We start from the raw sequence: 23,585 nt of genomic DNA on the forward strand, positions 1-23,585 counted from the left end.
GTACACACTGACAGTCGTCATCATGACTAATGTACACACTGACAGTCGTCATCATGACAAATGTGCACACTGACAGTCGTCATCATGACTAATGTACACACTGACAGTCGTCATAATGACAAATGTACACACTGACAGTCGTCATCATGACTAATGTACACACTGACAGTCGTCATAATGACAAATGTACACACTGACAGTCGTCATCATGACTAATGTACACACTGACAGTCATCATGACTAATGTACACACTGACAGTCGTCATAATGACAAATGTACACACTGACAGTCGTCATCATGACTAAAGTACACACTGACAGTCGTCATCATGACTAATGTACACACTGACAGTCGTCATCATGACAAATGTGCACACTGACAGTCGTCATCATGACTAATGTACACACTGACAGTCGTCATAATGACAAATGTACACACTGACAGTCGTCATCATGACTAATGTACACACTGACAGTCGTCATAATGACAAATGTACACACTGACAGTCGTCATCATGACTAATGTACACACTGACAGTCATCATGACTAATGTACACACTGACAGTCGTCATAATGACAAATGTACACACTGACAGTCGTCATCATGACAAATGTACACACTGACAGTCGTCATCATGACTAATGTACACACTGACAGTCATAACCCTAACCCCTAACCTAAGTTCTGCACATCATCTAAGAATAAAAGTCATTTAAGAATAAAAGTAATCTAGGACTAAAAGTCATCTATGAATAAGTAATCTAAGAATAAAAGTAATATAACAATAAAAGTAATAAAATAATATAAGTTATCCAACAATAAAAGTAATCTAAGAATAAAAGTAATTTAATAATAAAAGTAAACAACAATAAAAGTTATCTATGAATAAAAGTAATATATGAATAAAAGTAATCTATGAATAAAAGTAATATACGAGTAAAAGTAATGTAAGAATAAAAGTAATCCAAGAATAAAAGTATCTATGAATAAAGTAATATAAGAATAAAAGTAATCCAAGAATAAAAGTAATTATGTATAAAAGTAGTCTATGAATAAAAGTAATCTATGAATAAAAGTAATATAAGAATAAAAGTAATCTAAGAATAATAGTAATCTAAGAATAAAAGTAATATAAGAATAATAGTCATCTAAGAATAAGAGTTATATAAGAATAAAAGTAATCTATGAATAAAAGTAAGATAAGAATAAAAGTAATCCTAGAATAAAAGTAATCTATGAATAAAAGTAATGTAAGAATAAAAGTATTCTAAGAATAAAAGTAATCTATTAATAAAAGTAATCCAAGAATTAAAGTAATCTATGAATAAAAGTATTGTAAGAATAAAAGTATTCTAAGAATAAAAGTAATCTATGAATAAAAGTAATCCAAGAATAAAAGTAATCTATGAATAAATGTAAAATAAAAAATAATACAAGAATTAAAGTCATCTAAGAATAAAAGTAATATAAAAATAAAATGTGTTTCCTTCCTGAAGGCACAACGACAGACTTTGCAGCGACCAATCAAATGAGCGGGGGGCGTGGTCATCCATGCTGTGCGGGGATGAGATAAAGTGATGGCAAACACGTCACAAGGGGTGGGCGTGGCCTGCTGGAAATCGCGTGTGCGCGTGCGCATCCAGGACGGAAGACTCAAGTCATTTCGTTGGCCCTTGAGGGGACGCTGAGTTTTACAAGAGTCCTTGAACGCAGCAGAAGAGCGAGAGGGCGTGGTCATCTCCTGCAGCAGCATCCTCTTCATCATCGTCATCGCCATCGACAGGTGAGTCTTATTGTCGTCTTGCCGTCACATCTGTCGTCATCGTCATCGTCATCGTCATCGCCAGGTGAGTCTTATTGTCGTCTTGCCGTCACATCTGTCGCCATCACGCTGCACGGGCGTGACCGATGGTGCGTTCAAGTGCTCGATGTTCGTGTTCAAGTCATCGATCAGCACAACTTCCTGTTTATGGAAAAGATGACAGCATGATTGTTGTTCTTCACATTGCAGGAGAAATGCTTCTATTTTGAAGTACAAACAGGAAGTTGTGTTTAGATGTGACGTCACGATCCCTGCTGGATGACTCCACGTCCTAACTTGATCAATAACACCTTTTTATTTGGACATTTGATTCCAAATGATTGATGTTTGGACTCATTAGTTGTCCACAAACTCATTATTAGTGATGTATTCATGATGATTATGTACTATGTCATCTACATTACTCTATTAGTGATGTATTCATGATGATTATGTACTATGTCATCTACATTACTCTATTAGTTATGTATTCATGATGATTATGTACTATGTCATCTACATTACTCTATTAGTTATGTATTCATGATGATTATGTACTATGTCATCTACATTAATCTCAATTATTAGTTATGTATTCATGATGATTATGTACTATGTCATCTACATTTCTCTATTAGTTATGTATTCATGATGATTATGTACTATGTCATCTACATTACTCTCAATTATTAGTTATGTATTCATGATGATTATGTACTATGTCATCTACATTACTGTATTATGTATTCATGATGATTATGTACTATGTCATCTACATTACTCTATTAGTTATGTATTAATGATGATTATGTACTATGTCATCTACATTACTCTATTAGTTATGTATTCATGATGATTATGTACTATGTCATCTACATTTCTCTTAGTTATGTATTCATGATGATTATGTACTATGTCATCTACATTTCTCTCAATTATTAGTTATGTATTCATGATGATTATGTACTATGTCATCTACATTACTCTATTAGTTATGTATTCATGATGATTATGTACTATGTCATCTACATTACTCTATTAGTTATGTATTCATGATGATTATGTACTATGTCATCTACATTACTCTATTAGTTATGTATTCATGATGATTATGTACTATGTCATCTACATTAATCTCAATTATTAGTTATGTATTCATGATGATTATGTACTATGTCATCTACATTTCTCTATTAGTTATGTATTCATGATGATTATGTACTATGTCATCTACATTACTCTCAATTATTAGTTATGTATTCATGATGATTATGTACTATGTCATCTACATTACTGTATTATGTATTCATGATGATTATGTACTATGTCATCTACATTACTCTATTAGTTATGTATTAATGATGATTATGTACTATGTCATCTACATTACTCTATTAGTTATGTATTCATGATGATTATGTACTATGTCATCTACATTTCTCTTAGTTATGTATTCATGATGATTATGTACTATGTCATCTACATTTCTCTTAGTTATGTATTCATGATGATTATGTACTATGTCATCTACATTTCTCTCAATTATTAGTTATGTATTCATGATGATTATGTACTATGTCATCTACATTACTCTATTAGTTATGTATTCATGATGATTATGTACTATGTCATCTACATTTCTCTCAATTATTAGTTATGTATTCATGATGATTATGTACTATGTCATCTACATTACTCTATTAGTTATGTATTCATGATGATTATGTACTATGTCATCTACATTTCTCTTAGTTATGTATTCATGATGATTATGTACTATGTCATCTACATTTCTCTCAATTATTAGTTATGTATTCATGATGATTATGTACTATGTCATCTACATTTCTCTCAATTATTAGTTATGTATTCATGATGATTATGTACTATGTCATCTACATTACTCTATTAGTTATGTATTCATGATGATTATGTACTATGTCATCTACATTTCTCTATTAGTTATGTATTCATGATGATTATGTACTATGTCATCTACATTTATCTCAATTAATAGTTATATATTCATGATGATTATGTACTATGTCATCTACATTACTCTATTAGTTATGTATTCATGATGATTATGTACTATGTCATCTACATTTCTCTCAATTATTAGTTATGTATTCATGATGATTTTGTACTATGTCATCTACATTTCTCTCAATTATTAGTTATGTATTCATGATGATTATGTACTATGTCATCTACATTACTCTATTAGTTATGTATTCATGATGATTATGTACTATGTCATCTACATTACTCTATTAGTTATGTATTCATGATGATTATGTACTATGTCATCTACATTACTCTATTAGTTATGTATTCATGATGATTATGTACTATGTCATCTACATTTCTCTCAATTATTAGTTATGTATTCATGATGATTATGTACTATGCCATCTACATTACTATATTAGTTATGTATTCATGATGATTATGTACTATGTCATCTACATTACTCTCAATTATTAGTTATGTATTCATGATGATTATGTACTATGTCATCTACATTACTCTATTAGTTATGTATTCATGATGATTATGTACTATGTCATCTACATTACTCTCAATTATTAGTTATGTATTCATGATGATTATGTACTATGTCATCTACATTACTCTATTAGTTATGTATTCATGATGATTATGTACTATGCCATCTACATTACTCTTAGTTATGTATTCATGATGATTATGTACTATGTCATCTACATTACTCTTAGTTATGTATTCATGATGATTATGTACTATGTCATCTACATTTCTCTTAGTTATGTATTCATGATGATTATGTACTATGTCATCTACATTTCTCTATTAGTTATGTATTCATGATGATTATGTACTATGTCATCTACATTACTCTGTTATGTATTCATGATGATTATGTACTATGTCATCTACATTACTATTAGTTATGTATTCATGATGATTATGTACTATGTCATCTACATTTCTCTCAATTATTAGTTATGTATTCATGATGATTATGTACTATGTCATCTACATTACTCTATTAGTTATGTATTCATGATGATTATGTACTATGTCATCTACATTTCTCTATTAGTTATGTATTCATGATGATTATGTACTATGTCATCTACATTTCTCTCAATGATTAGTTATGTATTCATGATGATTATGTACTATGTCATCTACATTACTCTATTAGTTATGTATTCATGATGATTATGTACTATGTCATCTACATTTCTCTTAGTTATGTATTCATGATGATTATGTACTATGTCATCTACATTTCTCTTAGTTATGTATTCATGATGATTATGTACTATGTCATCTACATTTCTCTATTAGTTATGTATTCATGATGGTTATGTACTATGTCATCTACATTTCTCTCAATTATTAGTTATGTATTCATGATGATTATGTACTATGTCATCTATATTTCTCTCAATTATTAGTTATGTATTCATGATGATTATGTACTATGTCATCTACAATTCTCTAAATTATTAGTTATGTATTCATGATGATTATGTACTATGTCATCTACATTACTCTATTAGTTATGTATTCATGATGATTATGTACTATGTCATCTACATTACTCTGTTATGTATTCATGATGATTATGTACTATGTCATCTACATTACTCTATTAGTTATGTATTCATGATGTTTATGTACTATGTCATCTACATTACTCTATTAGTTATGTATTCATGATGGTTATGTACTATGTCATCTACATTACTCTATTAGTTATGTATTCATGATGATTATGTACTATGGCATCTACATTACTCTATTAGTTATGTATTCATGATGATTATGTACTATTCCATCTACATTTCTCTCAATTATTAGTTATGTATTCATGATGATTATGTACTATGTCATCTACATTACTCTATTAGTTATGTATTCGTGATGATTATGTACTATGTCATCTACATTTCTCTCAATGATTAGTTATGTATTCATGATGATTATGTACTATGTCATCTACATTACTCTATTAGTTATGTATTCATGATGATTATGTACTATGTCATCTACATTTCTCTCAATTATTAGTTATGTATTCATGATGATTATGTACTATGTCATCTACATTACTCTCAATTATTAGTTATGTATTCATGATGATTATGTACTATGTCATCTACATTACTCTATTAGTTATGTATTCATGATGATTATGTACTATGTCATCTACATTACTCTAAATTATTAGTTATGTATTCATGATGATTATGTACTATGTCATCTACATTACTCTTAGTTATGTATTCATGATGATTATGTACTATGTCATCTACATTACTCTTAGTTATGTATTCATGATGGTTATGTACTATGTCATCTACATTACTCTATTAGTTATGTATTCATGATGATTATGTACTATGGCATCTACATTACTCTATTAGTTATGTATTCATGATGATTATGTACTATTCCATCTACATTTCTCTCAATTATTAGTTATGTATTCATGATGATTATGTACTATGTCATCTACATTACTCTATTAGTTATGTATTCGTGATGATTATGTACTATGTCATCTACATTTCTCTCAATGATTAGTTATGTATTCATGATGATTATGTACTATGTCATCTACATTACTCTATTAGTTATGTATTCATGATGATTATGTACTATGTCATCTACATTTCTCTCAATTATTAGTTATGTATTCATGATGATTATGTACTATGTCATCTACATTACTCTCAATTATTAGTTATGTATTCATGATGATTATGTACTATGTCATCTACATTACTCTATTAGTTATGTATTCATGATGATTATGTACTATGTCATCTACATTACTCTCAATTATTAGTTATGTATTCATGATGATTATGTACTATGTCATCTACATTACTCTTAGTTATGTATTCATGATGATTATGTACTATGTCATCTACATTACTCTTAGTTATGTATTCATGATGATTATGTACTATGTCATCTACATTTCTCTATTAGTTATGTATTCATGATGATTATGTACTATGTCATCTACATTACTCTATTAGTTATGTATTCATGATGATTATGTACTATGTCATCTACATTTCTCTTAGTTTTGTATTCATGATGATTATGTACTATGTCATCTACATTACTCTATTAGTTATTAATTCATGATGATTATGTACTATGTCATCTACATTACTATTAGTTATGTATTCATGATGATTATGTACTATGTCATCTACATTTCTCTATTAGTTATGTATTCATGATGATTATGTACTATGTCATCTACATTTCTCTATTAGTTATGTATTCATGATGATTATGTACTATGTCATCTACATTTCTCTATTAGTTATGTATTCATGATGATTATGTACTATGTCATCTACATTACTCTCAATTATTAGTTATGTGTTCATGATGATTATGTACTATGTCATCTACATTTCTCTATTAGTTGTGTATTCATGATGATTATGTACTATGTCATCTACATTTCTCTATTAGTTATGTATTCATGATGATTATGTACTATGTCATCTACATTACTCTCAATTATTAGTTATGTATTCATGATTATTATGTACTATGTCATCTACATTTCTCTCAATTATTAGTTATGTATTCATGATGATTATGTACTATGTCATTTACATTTCTCTCAATCATTAGTTATGTATTCATGATGATTATGTACTATGTCATCTACACTACTCTATTAGTTATGTATTTATGATGATTATGTACTATGTCATCTACATTTCTCTCAATTATTAGTTATGTATTCATGATGATTATGTACTATGTCATTTACATTTCTCTCAATTATTAGTTATGTGTTCATGATGACTATGTACTATGTCATCTACATTACTCTATTAGTTATGTATTCATGATGATTATGTACTATGTCATCTACATTTCTCTATTAGTTATGTATTCATGATGATTATGTACTATGTCATCTACATTACTCTCAATTATTAGTTTTGTGTTCATGATGATTATGTACTATGTCATATACATTTCTCTCAATTATTAGTTATGTATTCATGATGATTATGTACTATGTCATCTACATTTCTCTATTAGTTATGTATTCATGATGATTATGTACTATGTCATCTACATTTCTCTCAATGATTAGTTATGTATTCATGATGATTATGTACTATGTCATCTACATTACTCTATTAGTTATGTATTCATGATGATTATGTACTATGTCATCTACATTTCTCTTAGTTATGTATTCATGATGGTTATGTACTATGTCATCTACATTACTCTATTAGTTATGTATTCATGATGATTATGTACTATGTCATCTACATTACTCTATTAGTTATGTATTCATGATGATTATGTACTATGCCATCTACATTTCTCTCAATTATTAGTTATGTATTCATGATGATTATGTACTATGTCATCTACATTACTCTATTAGTTATGTATTCATGATGATTATGTACTATGTCATCTACATTACTCTGTTAGTTATGTATTCATGATGATTATGTACTATGTCATCTACATTACTCTATTAGTTATGTATTCATGATGATTATGTACTATGTCATCTACATTTCTCTCAATTATTAGTTATGTATTCATGATGATTATGTACTATGTCATCTACATTACTCTCAATTATTAGTTATGTATTCATGATGATTATGTACTTTGTCATCTACATTACTCTATTAGTTATGTATTCATGATGATTATGTACTATGTCAACTACATTACTCTCAATTATTAGTTATGTATTCATGATGATTATGTACTATGTCATCTACATTACTCTTAGTTATGTATTCATGATGATTATGTACTATGTCATCTACATTACTCTTAGTTATGTATTCATGATGATTATGTACTATGTCATCTACATTTCTCTTAGTTATGTATTCATGATGATTATGTACTATGTCATCTACATTTCTCTATTAGTTATGTATTCATGATGATTATGTACTATGTCATCTACATTTCTCTATTAGTTATGTATTCATGATGATTATGTACTATGTCATCTACATTTCTCTATTAGTAATGTATTCATGATGATTATGTACTATGTCATCTACATTTCTCTATTAGTTATGTATTCATGATGATTATGTACTATGTCATCTACATTACTCTAAATTATTAGTTATGTGTTCATGATGATTATGTACTATGTCATCTACATTTCTCTATTAGTTGTGTATTCATGATGATTATGTACTATGTCATCTACATTTTTCTATTAGTTATGTATTCATGATGATTATGTACTATGTCATCTACATTACTCTATCAGTTATGTATTCATGATGATTATGTACTATGTCATCTACATTACTCTGTTAGTTATGTATTCATGATGATTATGTACTATGTCATCTACATTACTCTATTAGTTATGTATTCATGATGATTATGTACTATGTCATCTACATTTCTCTCAATTATTAGTTATGTATTCATGATGATTATGTACTGTGTCATCTACATTACTCTATTAGTTATGTATTCATGATGATTATGTACTATGTCATCTACATTACTCTATTAGTTATGTATTCATGATGATTATGTACTATGTCATCTACATTACTCTTAGTTATGTATTCATGATGATTATGTACTATGTCATCTACATTACTCTTAGTTATGTATTCATGATGATTATGTACTATGTCATCTACATTTCTCTTAGTTATGTATTCATGATGATTATGTACTATGTCATCTACATTTCTCTATTAGTTATGTATTCATGATGATTATGTACTATGTCATCTACATTACTCTATTAGTTATGTATTCATGATGATTATGTACTATGTCATCTACATTTCTCTTAGTTTTGTGTTCATGATGATTATGTACTATGTCATCTACATTACTCTATTAGTTATGTATTCATGATGATTATGTACTATGTCATCTACATTACTATTAGTTATGTATTCATGATGATTATGTACTATGTCATCTACATTTCTCTATTATGTATTCATGATGATTATGTACTATGTCATCTACATTTCTCTATTAGTTATGTATTCATGATGATTATGTACTATGTCATCTACATTTCTCTATTAGTTATGTATTCATGATGATTATGTACTATGTCATCTACATTACTCTCAATTATTAGTTATGTGTTCATGATGATTATGTACTATGTCATCTACATTTCTCTATTAGTTGTGTATTCATGATGATTATGTACTATGTCATCTACATTTCTCTATTAGTTATGTATTCATGATGATTATGTACTATGTCATCTACATTACTCTCAATTATTAGTTATGTATTCATGAAGATTATGTACTATGTCATCTACATTTCTCTCAATTATTAGTTATGTATTCATGATGATTATGTACTATGTCATCTACATTACTCTCAATTATTAGTTATGTATTCATGATTATTATGTACTATGTCATCTACATTTCTCTCAATTATTAGTTATGTATTCATGATGATTATGTACTATGTCATTTACATTTCTCTCAATTATTAGTTATGTATTCATGATGATTATGTACTATGTCATCTACATTACTCTATTAGTTATGTATTCATGATGATTATGTACTATGTCATCTACATTTCTCTCAATTATTAGTTATGTATTCATGATGATTATGTACTGTGTCATCTACATTACTCTATTGTTATGTATTCATGATGATTATGTACTATGTCATCTACATTACTCTATTAGTTATGTATTCATGATGATTATGTACTATGTCATCTACATTACTCTTAGTTATGTATTCATGATGATTATGTACTATGTCATCTACATTACTCTTAGTTATGTATTCATGATGATTATGTACTATGTCATCTACATTTCTCTTAGTTATGTATTCATGATGATTATGTACTATGTCATCTACATTTCTCTATTAGTTATGTATTCATGATGATTATGTACTATGTCATCTACATTACTCTATTAGTTATGTATTCATGATGATTATGTACTATGTCATCTACATTTCTCTTAGTTTTGTGTTCATGATGATTATGTACTATGTCATCTACATTACTCTATTAGTTATGTATTCATGATGATTATGTACTATGTCATCTACATTACTATTAGTTATGTATTCATGATGATTATGTACTATGTCATCTACATTTCTCTATTATGTATTCATGATGATTATGTACTATGTCATCTACATTTCTCTATTAGTTATGTATTCATGATGATTATGTACTATGTCATCTACATTTCTCTATTAGTTATGTATTCATGATGATTATGTACTATGTCATCTACATTACTCTCAATTATTAGTTATGTGTTCATGATGATTATGTACTATGTCATCTACATTTCTCTATTAGTTGTGTATTCATGATGATTATGTACTATGTCATCTACATTTCTCTATTAGTTATGTATTCATGATGATTATGTACTATGTCATCTACATTACTCTCAATTATTAGTTATGTATTCATGAAGATTATGTACTATGTCATCTACATTTCTCTCAATTATTAGTTATGTATTCATGATGATTATGTACTATGTCATCTACATTACTCTCAATTATTAGTTATGTATTCATGATTATTATGTACTATGTCATCTACATTTCTCTCAATTATTAGTTATGTATTCATGATGATTATGTACTATGTCATTTACATTTCTCTCAATTATTAGTTATGTATTCATGATGATTATGTACTATGTCATCTACATTACTCTATTAGTTATGTATTTATGATGATTATGTACTATGTCATCTACATTTCTCTCAATTATTAGTTATGTATTCATGATGATTATGTACTATGTCATTTACATTTTATCTCAATTATTAGTTATGTGTTCATGATGATTATGTACTATGTCATCTACATTACTCTATTAGTTATGTATTCATGATGATTATGTACTATGTCATCTACATTTCTCTATTAGTTATGTATTCATGATGATTATGTACTATGTCATCTACATTACTCTCAATTATTAGTTTTGTGTTCATGATGATTATGTACTATGTCATCTACATTTCTCTCAATTATTAGTTATGTATTCATGATGATTATGTACTATGTCATCTACATTACTCTCAATTATTAGTTATGTATTCATGATGATTATGTACTATGTCATCTACATTACTCTCAATTATTAGTTATGTATTCATGATGATTATGTACTATGTCATCTACATTTCTCTCAATTATTAGTTATGTATTCATGATGATTATGTACTATGTCATCTACATTACTCTCAATTATTAGTTATGTATTCATGATGATTATGTACTATGTCATCTACATTTCTCTCAATTATTAGTTATGTATTCATGATGATTATGTACTATGTCATTTACATTACTCTCAATTATTAGTTATGTATTCATGATGATTATGTACTATGTCATCTACATTACTCTCAATTATTAGTTATGTATTCATGATGATTATGTACTATGTCATCTACATTACTCTCAATTATTAGTTATGTATTCATGATGATTATGTACTATGTCATCTACATTTCTCTCAATTATTAGTTATGTATTCATGATGATTATGTACTATGTCATTTACATTTCTCTCAATTATTAGTTATGTATTCATGATTATTATGTACTATGTCATCTACATTTATCTCAATTATTAGTTATGTATTCATGATGATTATGTACTATGTCATTTACATTTCTCTCAATTATTAGTTATGTATTCATGATGATTATGTACTATGTCATCTACATTACTCTCAATTATTAGTTATGTATTCATGATGATTATGTACTATGTCATCTACATTTCTCTCAATTATTAGTTATGTATTCATGATGATTATGTACTATGTCATCTACATTACTCTCAATTATTAGTTACGTATTCATGATGATTATGTACTATGTCATCTACATTTCTCTCAATTATTAGTTATGTATTCATGATCATTATGTACTATTTCATCTACATTTCAACACTTCATACATTAACAATTATTATTTATGTATTCATGATTATTATGTACTATTTCATCTATATTTCAACACTTCATACATGAACAATTACAAACCCCGTTTCCATATGAGTTGGGAAATGGTGTTAGATGTAAATATAAACAGAATACAATGATTTGCAAATCCTTTTCAAGCCATATTCAGTTGAATATGCTACAAAGACAACATATTTCATGTTCAAACTCATAAACATTTTTTTTTTGCAAATAATCATTAACTTAGAATTTGATGGCAGCAACACGTGACAAAGAAGTTGGGAAAGGTGGCAATAAATACTGATAAAGTTGAGGAATGCTCATCAAACACTTATTTGGAACATCCCACAGGTGAACAGGCAAATTGGGAACAGGTGGGTGCCATGATTGGGTATAAAAGTAGATTCCATGAAATGCTCAGTCATTCACAAACAAGGATGGGGCGAGGGTCACCACTTTGTCAACAAATGCCTGAGCAAATTGTTGAACAGTTTAAGAAAAACCTTTCTCAACCACCTTAACATTTGACAACCAAACAATTAGACACCTATTTAATAATAGCACCTTTGAGTCACACATTAAGAGTGTTACTAAAACAACTCTCTCGTTCGAGTCACACATTAAGAGTGTTACTAAAACAACTCTCTCGTTCGAGTCACACATTAAGAGTGTTACTAAAACAACTCTCTCGTTTGAGTCACACATTAAGAGTGTTACTAAAACAACTCTCTCGTTCGAGTCACACATTAAGAGTGTTACTAAAACAACTCTCTCGTTCGAGTCACACATTAAGAGTGTTACTAAAACAACTCTCTCGTTCGAGTCACACATTAAGAGTGTTACTAAAACAACTCTCTCGTTCGAGTCACACATTAAGAGTGTTACTAAAACAACTCTCTCGTTGGAGTCACACATTAAGAGTGTTTCTAAAACAACTCTCTCGTTCGAGTCACACATTAAGAGTGTTACTAAAACAACTCTCTCGTTCGAGTCACACATTAAGAGTGTTACTAAAACAACTCTCTCGTTTGAGTCAAACATTAAGAGTGTTACTAAAACAACTCTCTCGTTTGAGTCACACATTAAGAGTGTTACTAAAACAACTCTCTCGTTTGAGTCACACATTAAGAGTGTTACTAAAACAACTCTCTCGTTTGAGTCACACATTAAGAGTGTTACTAAAACAACTCTCTCGTTTGAGTCGCACATTAAGAGTGTTACTAAAACAACTCTCTCGTTTGAGTCGCACATTAAGAGTGTTACTAAAACAACTCTCTCGTTTGAGTCGCACATTAAGAGTGTTACTAAAACAACTCTCTCGTTTGAGTCGCACATTAAGAGTGTTACTAAAACAACTCTCTCGTTTGAGTCGCACATTAAGAGTGTCACTAAAACAACTCTCTCGTTTGAGTCGCACATTAAGAGTGTTACTAAAACAACTCTCTCGTTTGAGTCGCACATTAAGAGTGTTACTAAAACAACTCTCTCGTTCGAGTCACACATTAAGAGTGTTACTAAAACAACTCTCTCGTTTGAGTCAAACATTAAGAGTGTTTCTAAAACAACTCTCTCGTTTGAGTCACACATTAAGAGTGTTACTAAAACAACTCTCTCGTTCGAGTCACACATTAAGAGTGTTACTAAAACAACTCTCTCGTTCGAGTCACACATTAAGAGTGTTACTAAAACAACTCTCTCGTTCGAGTCACACATTAAGAGTGTTACTAAAACAACTCTCTCGTTCGAGTCACACATTAAGAGTGTTACTAAAACAACTCTCTCGTTCGAGTCACACATTAAGAGTGTTACTAAAACAACTCTCTCGTTCGAGTCACACATTAAGAGTGTTAGACTTAGACTTAGACTTCCTTTTTATTGTCATTCAAATGTGAACTTTACAGCCCAGATAAGAACAACATTTCGTTACATAAGCTCATGGTAGTGCAGGATAAAAAAGCAATAAGGTGCATATATAAATAAATAAGTAGATATAAATTATATATAAATATATATAAATAAATAAATATATTACTGTACAGATAAATATATTGCACTTTTTCACATGCATCCACATTTATGGATGTATGTTATATTGTCTTTATATTCCAGCCACTTCATCTATTTTTGGGGGGAGTTGAGGGGATAATTTAATTATGATGCCTTCAAGAGTCTTACGGCCTGAGGGAAGAAGCTGTTACAGAACCTGGAGGTTCTGCTTCGGAGGCTGCGGAACCTCTTTCTAGAGTCCAGCAGTGAAAACAGTCCTTGGTGGGGGTGGGAGGAGTCTTTGCAGATTTTCTGAGCCCTGGTCAGGCAGCGGCTTTTTGCCATCTCCTGGGTAGGAGGAAGAGGAGTCCTGATGATCTTTTCCGCCGTCCTCACCACTCTCTGGAGAGACTTCCAGTCTGAGGCACTGCAGGCTCCAGTCCAGACAGAGATGCTGTTGGTCAGCAGACTCTCTATAGTGCCTCTGTAGAATGTGCTGAGAATGGGGGGGAGGGAGCTGTGCTCTTTTCATCCCACGCAAAAAGTGCATGCGCTGCTGAGCTCTTTTTACAAGAGCTCCGGTGTGTAGGGACCAGGTCATATTGTCAGTTATCTGCACCCCCAGGAACTTGGTGCTGCTTACCATCTCCACCGCTGTGCCGTTGATGAAGAGTGGAGCGTGGCTGGACTGGTGCTTCCTGAAGTCAACGATGATCTCCTTGGTCTTGTTGACATTCAGGACCAGGTTGTTGGTTCTGCACCAGTCAACCAGATGTTTCACCTCCTCTCTGTAGTCCATGTCATTGTTGTCACGGATGAGGCCCACTACTGTCGTGTACTTCACAATGTGGTTAGTAGTGGACCTGGCGCAGCAGTCATGGGTCATCAACGTGAACATCAGTGGACTCAGGACGCAGCCCTGGGGGGAGCCGGTGCTCAGGGAGATGGCACTGGAGGTGTTGTTGCCCACTCTCACAGATTGGGGTCTCTCTGTGAGGAAGTCAAGCAGCCAGTTGCAAAGGGGGGTACTGAATCCAAGGTTTGCTCACCAAGTGCTGCAGGATGATGGTGTTGAACGCCGAGCTGAAGTCTAGAAACAACATCCGCACGTGTGTGTCCTTTACTTCCAGATGTTCTAAGCTCAGGTGGAGTGCAGAGGAGATGGCGTCCTGTGTGGAGCGGTTAGGGCGATAAGCAAACTGGTATGGGTCGAATGTGGGGGGGAGTCTGGAGACCATGTATTCCTTAACCAGCCTCTCGAAGCACTTCATTATGATGGGGGTGAGTGCCACGGGGCGATAATCATTGAGGGAGGAGATTGTGGGTTTTTTAGGCACTGGAATGATTGTGGCCGTCTTAAAACATGATGGTACCACAGCCTGGGTCAGCGAGATGTTGAAGATGTCTGTGAGAACCCCCGCCAGCTGGTCTGCACATCCCTTCAGCACCTTGTCCGGAATGTCATCAGGTCCCCGGTGCTTTCCGGGGGTTTACTCTCCTCAGGGTTTTCCGGACATCCGCTGTGTCCAGGTTGAGCGGCTGCTCATCAGGGTGAGGGATGGATTTTCTCGCCGTAGTGGTGTTAAGTGCCTCAAACCTTGCAAAGTAGTTGTTTAGGTCATCTAGGAAGCTGATGCTGTTGTCACAGGGACGGGGGAAGCTTTATAGTCCGTGATGACCTGTATGCCCTGCCACATTCAGCTAGTGTTCGTGGGGTTCTCGAAGAAGTCCTGCACTTTCAGACTGTGAGCACGCTTTGCAACCCTAAAGGCACGGTTCAGGTTAGCTCTGGCGGTTTTAAGTGCTACAATGTCGCCAGATTTAAAAGCCTTGTTCCGAGCCTTCAGTATTGCACGTACCTCACTGTTCATCCAGGGTTTCTCCTTGGCCCATGTGGGGATGTTCTTGATCACACTAACATCCTCCGTGCACTTCTGAATGTATGCGGACACAGACTCTGCATACTCCTCCACACGTGTTATGATTAGCGGTGGCGGCTGCCTTGAACATGTCCCAGTCTGTGATTTTGAAGCAGTCTTGTAATGCTTCCATTGCCAGCCTCTGGGCAGGTCCTCACCTGCTTCACTGTAGCTTGCTTCCTGATCAGCCAGCAGGGGCTTGTATGCAGGAATTAGCATCACAGATAGATGGTCTGAGGAGCCGAGGTGGGGGCGCAGTGCAGCTTTATACGCATGTTTAATATTACTATACACCAAATCCAATTTGCTTCCACCTCTGGTTGCAAAATTCACATATTGATGGAAATGAGGGAACACAGTTTTCATGTTAGCTTGATTAAAATCCCCTGCCACGATGAAAACTCCCTCTGCATGTGTAGATTGCTGTTCATTGATGGAGCAATACAAAGCATTCAAAACTGCTTTGGTGTTAGCACTGGGGGGAATGTACACTGCTGTGAAGATCATAGCACTGAATTCCCGGGTAAATAAAATGGCCTGCATTTTATAGTTAATATTTCTACATCGGGAGAGCAGTGACATGAGACTATCTTCCCATTGTTGCACCAGTTGTTATTGACGTATATACAAACAACACCGCCTCGGGATTTACCGGTGAGAGATCTGCTCCTGTCCGCCCGAAACATAGTTAGCCCCTCGATGCTAACTGCCTCATCTGGAACGGTTGGTTTCAACCATTTTTCTGTTAGAAATATGGCGCAACAGTCTCTCATCTCGCGTTTTGCATATAAATCCAGCTTCAGGTAGTCCAGTTTGTTCTCCAGAGAGCGGACATTTGAAAGCAGGATGGAAGGAAGCGGCGTTCTGTGAGGATTAGCCTTTAGCTTTGTTGTTAGCCCCGCTCTGTATCCCCCCTACTAAAACAACTCTCTCGTTTGAGTCACACACTAAGAGTGTTACTAAAGCAGACTTCTTTCATCTCCGCAATATCACTAAAATTCGTTCCATTTTGTCCACTAGTGACACTGAGATCATTATTCATGCCTTCGTTACGTCTGGTCTCCATTACTGTAACCTATTATTGTCATGTCTCCCTATGTCTAGAGCAGTGGTTCTTAACCTGGGTTGGATGGAACCCTAGGGGTTCGGTGAGTCGGCCTCAGGGGTTCGGCGGAGGTCAAAACACACCCGACTCATCGTGTAAATACAAACTTCTCCCTATCGGCGTATTACCGATACGGCAACAGCAGCCTGGTTTGCAGGTGTGTCATTTGTTGTGAGTTTATGCACCGTGTTGGTTTTGTTGTTTGAACAAGGTGATGTTCATGCACGCTTCATCAAGTGCACCAGTAATAAAACATGGTAACACTTTAGTATGGGGAACATATTCACCATTAATTAGTTGCTTATTAACATGCAAATTAGTAACATATTGGCTCTTAACTAGTCATTATTAAGTACTTATTAATGCCCTATTCGGCATGACCTTATTATAACCCTAACCCTCTAACCCTGGCCCTAACCCGATCCCTAACCCTAACCAAATAACTCTAAATTAAGTCTTTGTTACTGAGAATATGTTCCCCATACTAAAGTGTTACCAAAAAAACATATAACTTTGTCTTGAATTTGAAAAAAAACATTTTATTTTTCACTAAAGAAGGGTTGAGTGAATGCGCATATGAAAGTGGTGGGGTTCAGTACCTCCAACAAGGTTAAGAACCACTGATCTAGCATTCAAATATTACACTTGGTACTAAATGAGTCTGTCAGACACTAAATAAAGAGCAGCAGTTTTAGTACACGCAAACCTTTAGTAGATCACCTGCTAATATTATATACTTTGTACACGCTGTTTAGTAGTTGTTCTTTGAACTTTAGTAGATCAGACACAAAATGTGTTTTCTTTCCACGCAGTGGAACATTCTGGAAAGTGGTCAATAAAAAGTCCCTGTGGACGCCAAAGTGCCTTAATGGACAACTAATGTACTTCCTGCTTGAGTGCTGATCAGCTGACATCAGCAGCCAATCAGATCATCAGTCATCATGCAGCAGCCAAACAATACTACTTCACATTGATTAGTACACAGAGATACTACAATACTACTTCACATTGATTAGTACACAGAAATACTACAAACCCTGTTTCCATATGAGTTGGGAAATTGTGTTAGATGTAAATATAAACGGAATACAATGATTTGCAAATCCTTTTCAAGCCATATTCAATTGAATGCACTACAAAGACAACATATTTCATGTTCAAACTCATAAACTTTATTTTTTTTCCCAAATAATAATTAACTTAGAATTTCATGGCTGCAACACGTGCCAAAGTAGTTGGGAAAGGGCATGTTCACCACTGTGTTACATGGCCTTTCCTTTTAACAACACTCAGTAAAGGTTTGGGAACTGAGGAGACACATTTTTGAAGTGGAATTCTTTCCCATTCTTGCTTGATGTACAGCTTAAGTTGTTCAACAGTCCGGGGGTCTCCCTTGTGCTATTTTAGGCTTCACACATTTTCAATGTCTGGACTACAGGCAGGCCAGTCTAGTACCCGCACTCTTTTACTATGAAGCCACGTTGATGTAACACGTGGCTTGGCATTGTCTTGCTGAAATAAGCAGGGGCGTCCATGGTAACGTTGCTTGGATGGCAACATATGTTGCTCCAAAACCTGTATGTACCTTTCAGCATTAAAGGCCTACTGAAAGCCACTACTACCGACCACGCAGTCTGATAGTTTATATATCAATGATGAAATCTTAACATTGCGACACATGCCAATACGGCCGGGTTAACTTATAAAGTGACATTTAAAACTTCCCGGGAAATAGCCGGCTGAAACGTTGCGGTATGATGACGTATGCGCGTGACGAAGTCAGAGTAACGGAAGTTATGGTACCCCGTAGAATCCTATACAAAAAGCTCTGTTTTCATTTCATAATTCCACAGTATTCTGGACATCTTTTGCAATTTGTTTAATGAACAATGAAGGCTGCAAAGAAGACAGTTGTAGGTGGGATCGGTGTATTAGCAGCGGACTACAGCAACACAACCAGGAGGACTTTGTTGGAGCGCTAGCCGTGCTAGCCGCGCTAGCCGCGCTAGCCGCCGACCTCACCTTGACTTCCTACGTCTCCGGGCCGCCAAACGCATCGGGTGAAGTCCTTCGTCCTTCTGCCGATCGCTGGAACGCAGGTGAGCACGGGTGTTGATGAGCAAATGAGGGCTGGCTGGCGTAGGTGGAGAGCTAATGTTTTTAGCATAGCTCTGTGAGGTCCCGTTGCTAAGTTGCTAAGTTAGCTTCAATGGCGTCGTTAGCACAGCATTGTTAACCTTCGCCAGCCTGGAAAGCATTAACCGTGTATTTACATGTCCACGGTTTAATAGTATTGTTGATTTTCTATCTATACTTCCAGTCAGGGGTTTATTTATTTTGTTTCTATATGCAGTTAAAGCACGATGCTATCACGTTAGCTCGTAGCTAAAGCATTTCGCCGATGTATTGTCGTGGAGATAAAAGTCACTGTGAATGTCCATTTCGCGTTCTCGACTCTCATTTTCCAGAGGATATAGTATCCCAGGTGGTTTAAAATACAAATCCGTGATCCACAATAAAAAAAAAGGAGAGTGTGGAATCCAATGAGCCAGCTTGTACCTAAGTTACGGTCAGAGCGAAAAAAGATACGTCCATCGCTGCCTCTCAAGTCCTTCACTGTAACGTTCCTCATCTACGAATCTTTCATCCTCGCTCAAATTAATGGGGTAATCGTCACTTTCTCGGTCCGAATCTCTCTCGCTCCATTGTAAACAACGGGGAATTGTGAGGAATACTAGCTCCTGTGACGTCACGCTACTTCCGCTACAGGCAAGGCTTTTTTTTATCAGCGAGCAAAAGTTGTGAACTTTATAGTCGATTTTCTCTACTAAATCCTTTCAGCAAAAATATGGCAATATCGCGAACTGATCAAGTATGACACATAGAATGGATCTGCTATTCCCGTTTAAATAAAAAAAAATAATTTCAGTAGGCCTTTAATGGTGCCTTCACAGATGTGTAAGTTACCCATGTCTTGGGCACTAATACACCCCCATACCATCACACATGCTGCCTTTTACACTTTGCGTCTATAACAATCCGGATGGTTCTTTTCCTCTTTGGTCCGGAGGACACGACGTCCACAGTTTCCCAAAACAATTTGAAATGTGGACTCGTCAGACCACAGAACACTTTCCCCACTTTGCATCAGTCCATCTTAGATGAGCTCAGGCCCAGAGAAGCCGACGCCGTTTCTGGGTGTTGTTGATAAACGGTTTTCGCCTTGCATAGGAGAGTTTTAACTTGCACTCACAGATGTAGCGACCAACTGTAGTTACTGACAGTGGGTTTCTGAAGTGTTCCTGAGCCCATGTGGTGATATCATTTACACACTGATGTGGCTTTTTGATGCAGTACAGCCTGAGGGATGGAAGGTCACGGGCTTAGCTGCTTACGTGCAGTGATTTCTCCACATTCTCTGAACCCTTTGATGATATTACGGAGCGTAGATGGTGAAATCCCTAAATTCCTTGCAATAGCTGCTTGAGAAAGGTTTTTCTTAAACTGTTCAACAATTTGCTCAGACATTTGTTGACAAAGTGGTGACCCTCACCCCATCCTTGTTTGTGAATGACTGAGCATTTCATGGAATCTACTTTTATACCCAATCATGGCACCCACCTGTTCCCAATTAGCCTGCACACCTGTGGGATGTTCCAAATAAGTGTTTGATGAGCATTCCTCAACTTTATCAGTATTTATTGCCACCTTTCCCAACTTCTTTGTCACGTGTTGCTGCCATCAAATTCTAAAGTTAATGATTATTTGCAACAAAAAAAAAGTTTATCAGTTTGAACATCAAATATGTTGTCTTTGTAGCATATTCAACTGAATATGGCTTGAAAAGGATTTGCAAATCATTGTATTCCGTTTATATTTACATCTAACACAATTTCCCAACTCATATGGAAACGGGGTTTGTATGATTGTGATTGTAGTACACTTCCTGTTTGTATGATTGTGATTGCATTACACTTCCTGTTTGTATGATTGTGATTGTAGTACACTTCCTGTTTGTATGATTGTGATTCCAGCACACTTCCTGTTTGTATGATTGTGATTGCAGTTCACTTCCTGTATGTATGATTGTGATTGTAGTACACTTCCTGTTTGTATGATTGTGATTGCAGTACACTTCCTGTTTGTATGATTGTGATTGTAGTTCACTTCCTGTTTGTATGATTGTGATTGTAGTACACTTCCTGTATGTATGATTGTGATTGTAGTACACTTCCTGTATGTATGATTGTGATTGTAGTACACTTCCTGTATGTATGATTGTGATTGTAGTACACTTCCTGTATGTATGGTTGTGATTGTAGTACACTTCCTGTTTGTATGAGTGTGATTGCATTACACTTCCTGTTTGTATGATTGTGATTGCACTACACTTCCTGTTTGTATAATTGTGATTGCAGTACACTTCCTGTTTGTATGATTGTGATTGTAGTACACTTCCTGTTTGTATGATTGTGATTGCAGTACACTTCCTGTTTGTATGATTGTGATTGTATTACACTTCCTGTTTGTATGATTGTGATTGTAGTACACTTCCTGTTTGTATGATTGTGATTGCATTACACTTCCTGTTTGTATGATTGTGATTACAGTACACTTCCTGTTTGTGTGATTGTGATTGCACTACACTTCCTGTTTGTATGATTGTGATTGCAGCACACTTCCTGTTTGTATGATTGTGATTGTAGTACACTTCCTGTTTGTATGATTGTGATTGCAGTACACTTCCTGTTTGTATGATTGTGATTGTATTACACTTCCTGTTTGTATGATTGTGATTGTAGTACACTTCCTGTTTGTATGATTGTGATTGCATTACACTTCCTGTTTGTATGATTGTGATTACAGTACACTTCCTGTTTGTGTGATTATGATTGCAGTACACTTCCTGTTTGTATGATTGGGATTGCAGTACACTTCCTGTTTGTGTGATTATGATTGCAGTACACTTCCTGTTTGTATGATTGTGATTGTAGTACACTTCCTGTTTGTGTGATTGTGATTGCATTACACTTCCTGTTTGTATGATTGTGATTACAGTACACTTCCTGTTTGTGTGATTATGATTGCAGCACACTTCCTGTTTGTATGATTGTGATTGCATTACACTTCCTGTTTGTGTGATTATGACAGCAGCAGAGTATGAGCACTACCTGTTTGTGTTTGAGGTGCAGGTGGGCGTGACGCGGCACATGTGATCTGGGCAGCAGAGGTGAAAGGTCACGATGACGGCAGTGGCCTCTGACCTGGAGCACATGGAGCTGCAGTATGATGTCATCAACGACTGGGACAACCACAACAGCTCAGCTCGCCTCTTTGAGCGCTCCCGCATAAAAGCGCTCACAGGTGTGTGTGTGTGTGTGTGTGTGTGTATGCGTGTGTGTGTGTGTGTGTGTGTGTCTGTGTGTGTGTGTGTGTGTGTGTGTGTGTGTGTGTGTGTGTGTGTGTGTGTGTGGACAGGATGATGGTTTCCTGTTGCTCAGGAATGTGGCATGACAATAGAGGGAAATACTCTACCCCCTCCTGATGACGTCATTATCATGCTTTCATGCCATTGGCTGTCCACACACACACACACACACACACACACACACACACACACACACACACACACACACACACACACACACACACACACACACACAAACGTCACGTTACAGACCTTTGGCCTTTGAGAGAAGTTTTCCTTCTTTGCAATTTGAACTGCAAAGAAAGAAGAGTGGTGGTTAAGTGGGATGTTGCAGGGCGCTCTCTAAC

General features: G+C 34.4%; 1 protein-coding gene across 1 annotated transcript in view; it reads left to right on the forward strand.

Annotated features, from left to right (window-relative positions):
- Positions 1–1,639: 1,639 nt before the first annotated feature.
- Positions 1,640–23,585, forward strand: part of LOC133639766 (spectrin beta chain, non-erythrocytic 1-like) — a 60,123-nt gene continuing 38,177 nt past the window's right edge. The window contains exons 1-2 of the mRNA XM_062033361.1: positions 1,640–1,785; positions 23,003–23,174. Coding sequence (XP_061889345.1) covers positions 23,054–23,174 — 121 coding nt within the window. The 5' untranslated portion in view covers positions 1,640–1,785; positions 23,003–23,053. The remainder of the gene's footprint in view (positions 1,786–23,002; positions 23,175–23,585) is intronic.

This window comes from Entelurus aequoreus, linkage group LG22 (genome assembly GCF_033978785.1).
Source record: "Entelurus aequoreus isolate RoL-2023_Sb linkage group LG22, RoL_Eaeq_v1.1, whole genome shotgun sequence".
Classification (NCBI taxonomy): domain Eukaryota; kingdom Metazoa; phylum Chordata; class Actinopteri; order Syngnathiformes; family Syngnathidae; genus Entelurus; species Entelurus aequoreus.